Genomic DNA, 3,245 nt, shown 5'->3' on the forward strand with positions numbered 1-3,245 from the left:
ATAGAACAAAATTTAAGGATCATGCAGCTCAATCTGTAGAAGAGTTTCACTGTGTCAAGGTCATGCTGAAGCAGCCAAATGACAGAAGAAGATAACAAACTTTATGCAAAATGAGGCAGCAGAAGCATGCGCCTTACCATTAAGCTTTTGAGGCGGAGAACTGAGTGTTCCTAATCAACCAATAATGGCCTCCAGATCCACTGCTGCCAATTAGTTGCATCTGTCTGATATCTCCACTTTGTGATTCTTCATTGTTTTGGGGTCTTATCCTCAGTAGCTTCTTGTTGGGCTCATTGGGTCGTAATCATAAGCTTCACCGGACTTGACAAACCGTCCTTTCACACGCCGTCTCACATCAGCCCTTTCTTTCCTAGAGACATACCTCACTCGCTTGTCAAACCTGTTTATACAAAATGTTAAAAATTAGCAATAAAAATCTTCACTGATGATGAATTTAATTCCTTTCCATGTGGTTGTATACTTACTTGCGAGCCTTCTTCTTTTCCTTGTAGCGCATAACAGCATTGTTACGTGTTGTGGCATGTGAGGAAGCAATAATGTCCTGTGCTGTTGGATGGCACCATGGTTGTGGCTCCCTTAAAAGCTGCTTCATCGATGATGCCCCACAATCTTGGAAATCTCCAGCATTACTTTCTCCCGTGATGCCAGAGAAGGATATATTCGAATGAGTAGGCTTTGATGAATAGCAAATTATTGGCTCCGTTCTACAAGTCATGAACGAATCTGCAGATGCATTATTGTTTACGGCAGGCTGCTGCATTTCGTTTCCTTTGTTTGAGCCCTGAATTGATAAAAACACATAAGAGCATAAGGATCACAGAAAAAAATCATCCTTAACGTTAGTAATACTAGTCTCTGATAGAAGAAGAAGGTTGACAAAACCTCAGGAGCTTCATCTTTCTCGAAAAGACTTCCAATTCCTCCGTGTTCGAAGAGATATCTTGATGAGTTGAAGGCTGAACCAAAGAGTTCTTCATAGTTCTCAAGAGCCAAGTCTACTTCATCTGTAATGAGATTTCCATTAAAGTCATCCTCGCATACTCCAAGCTCCTACAACCAGTACAATCATAAGAAACATTTAGACGCTAGTCTCTTTCAAGATTCTACCACAATATGAAGAAAATCATGTTAAAATACCTTAGCCAATGATGAATTTTCTGGAACACTAGAGCGATCCATACCTTGTGCAGCCGAACTGGTTTCAGGCTGATCTACATTAACATTTAGGACACCTGATTTTTCTCCTGTGCTATCTTCATCTATAGTCATCAAACCCATTCCTTGCTCACAAGCAGATTCTCCAGCAGAAGATATATTCAAATCCATAAAGAAAGACCATATCGAGGATAATTCGGCACTCGAGGGACAACCAGAATAACAATTGATGGTTTGCCTTTTATGATTTGAAGTAGTAGTAGTAGAATTCTTGCCATCATGGCCTAACCAATCACAGTTTTGACATAAAGAAACCCTCTCATCACTACACCGAACAGAAGCTGGCTGTGCATTACACCTCTCACATACCAAAGTCCGCGAATGACGTTTAGATAAAGCATTAGCAGAATGAACATTACGGTCACACGAGAGACACAAACATGCTGCATCAGACCGACAATACACCATTGATCTTTGTTCATCACAGAAATCACACATATAACCCATCTTTCAAACTGAACCAATCTAAATGTTTGGCTCAACTGTCACACTGAAGAAAGCAAGCTCCTTTCACTAACAAAGAATCAAAACCCTTTTGGTTAGTCCCTTATATCATAATCTTACCAAAATACATTAATATAACTAACAAAAGATAGAAACTTTGCATCAAAAGCAAGACCAGAAGTAGATAAAGATCCAATCTTTTTGAACATTTCTTTCTTAAAGATCGTAAATTCCTATCTATGAGTCTGCTATAAATCAAAAACCAATCAAAAGACATCAGAGAAACCAATTAACATCACAGAAAGACTTCAAATTTCAGATCAACATGTACCAATCACAGAAGTGAACTAAAAAATTCTAGATTTCTTATCACAAATCAAAGCAGGGAAAGAAGATCCATTTCAAGATCAGCCAAAAGGATTGAGAATCAAAGCAACCCTCACTAAAATAACAACACAAGGGTTTTAAAGAACTCACATAGGAGAGAGATCGTGAAGAATCTTCTGAAGCAGAAACACCAAAAAGGAATGCTTTTTGAAACGAAGAAGCTTGAGAAATAGATGATTCCACAACTTCTTCAGCAAAAGAGAAATAGATGGATAGACAATGGGTGGGTTGTGTCTGCAAAGGGACATGTAGGCAGGCATGTGACATAAGCTGATAATTCTAGAAACATTGGGTAAAAAATGTAAAAGAACCCATTTTTTAAGGACCTTAAATATATTTATGAGTGTAAAGTCACGCGCCCGCGTGTAGACAAAGAGTGTGTACTCGCGATCTAGATGGCACAAGTGGAAACTTTTCCGATTCTGGATTCTCAAAATCGTCCTCTTTTAGATGCTTTAAGGCTTTTAAGCCCAATCAAAACAATAACTTCATATGTGGCCATTTAAAACATGAAATAAACGTTGACTAACGTTTGAGACATGGAACTTCGTTGACCAGGCCAAAATAGACATGCCGTTATCAGTCGTTAACGGAACTTCTAACGCCCGTTATCACCCGTAACGACTCTGTTAATCAACTTTCAAATTGTGGCCATATTAGACATCAACTTCATATGTGGCCATTCAAAACATGAACTAATCGTTGACTAACATTTGAAACATTAGAATTCGTTGACCAGGCCAAAGTAGACATGTCGTCATCATTCGTTAACTGAACCTATAACATCCGTTATCACCCGTTAACGACACTGTTAGTATGTCCAAAAAGATTTTTCCCAAATGAAAACACCAAATCCCCAAATCTATTTCTACAACAGCTCAAACAAGATGAATAGTCCTATTATCTCTATCTGCATTTCAGAAAAGCTACATTTAGTCTAGGCCTGTGCATAATACCCGAACTCGAAGAACCGAACCGAACCCGACCCGAAAAATCCGACCCGAACCCGAACCCGAAGTTTTAAAATACCCGAACGGATTCTAAACTTGACAACCCGAAAACCCGAACCCGACCCGAACTCGAACCCGAACAAGTACCCGAACATACCCAAAATATAAGTACATAGTTATAATATATTAGTAATATTTATACTTGTAATAACCTAAGTGCCAAAATTA

General features: G+C 38.7%; 1 protein-coding gene across 1 annotated transcript; it reads right to left on the bottom strand.

The window, feature by feature from the left end:
* Positions 1–34: 34 nt before the first annotated feature.
* Positions 35–2,323, bottom strand: LOC9299959 (zinc finger protein CONSTANS-LIKE 10). Its single transcript, XM_002865577.2, has 5 exons — positions 2,158–2,323; positions 1,159–1,749; positions 904–1,071; positions 486–802; positions 35–400 (listed from the first exon to the last, which is right to left on the bottom strand). The coding sequence occupies exons 2-5, from the start codon at positions 1,681–1,683 to the stop codon at positions 271–273; spliced, it is 1,140 nt and encodes a 379-aa protein (XP_002865623.1). The 5' UTR covers positions 1,684–1,749; positions 2,158–2,323; the 3' UTR covers positions 35–270.
* Between the last annotated feature and the right edge of the window lie 922 nt (positions 2,324–3,245).

Source organism: Arabidopsis lyrata (genome assembly GCF_000004255.2).
Source record: "Arabidopsis lyrata subsp. lyrata unplaced genomic scaffold ARALYscaffold_8, whole genome shotgun sequence".
In the NCBI taxonomy this organism is placed as follows: domain Eukaryota; kingdom Viridiplantae; phylum Streptophyta; class Magnoliopsida; order Brassicales; family Brassicaceae; genus Arabidopsis; species Arabidopsis lyrata.

Bases quoted from the DNA above. Each gene is read 5' to 3' on its own strand.
- LOC9299959 (XM_002865577.2), bottom strand. From the start codon at position 1,683: ATGGGTTATATGTGTGATTTCTGTGATGAACAAAGATCAATGGTGTAT. The intron at 1,072-1,158 runs GTATTTTAACAT...TACTGGTTGTAG, and splicing joins AAAATTCATCATTGGCTAAG to GAGCTTGGAGTATGCGAGGA. The intron at 803-903 runs GTTTTGTCAACC...TTATCAATTCAG, and splicing joins AGAAAGATGAAGCTCCTGAG to GGCTCAAACAAAGGAAACGA.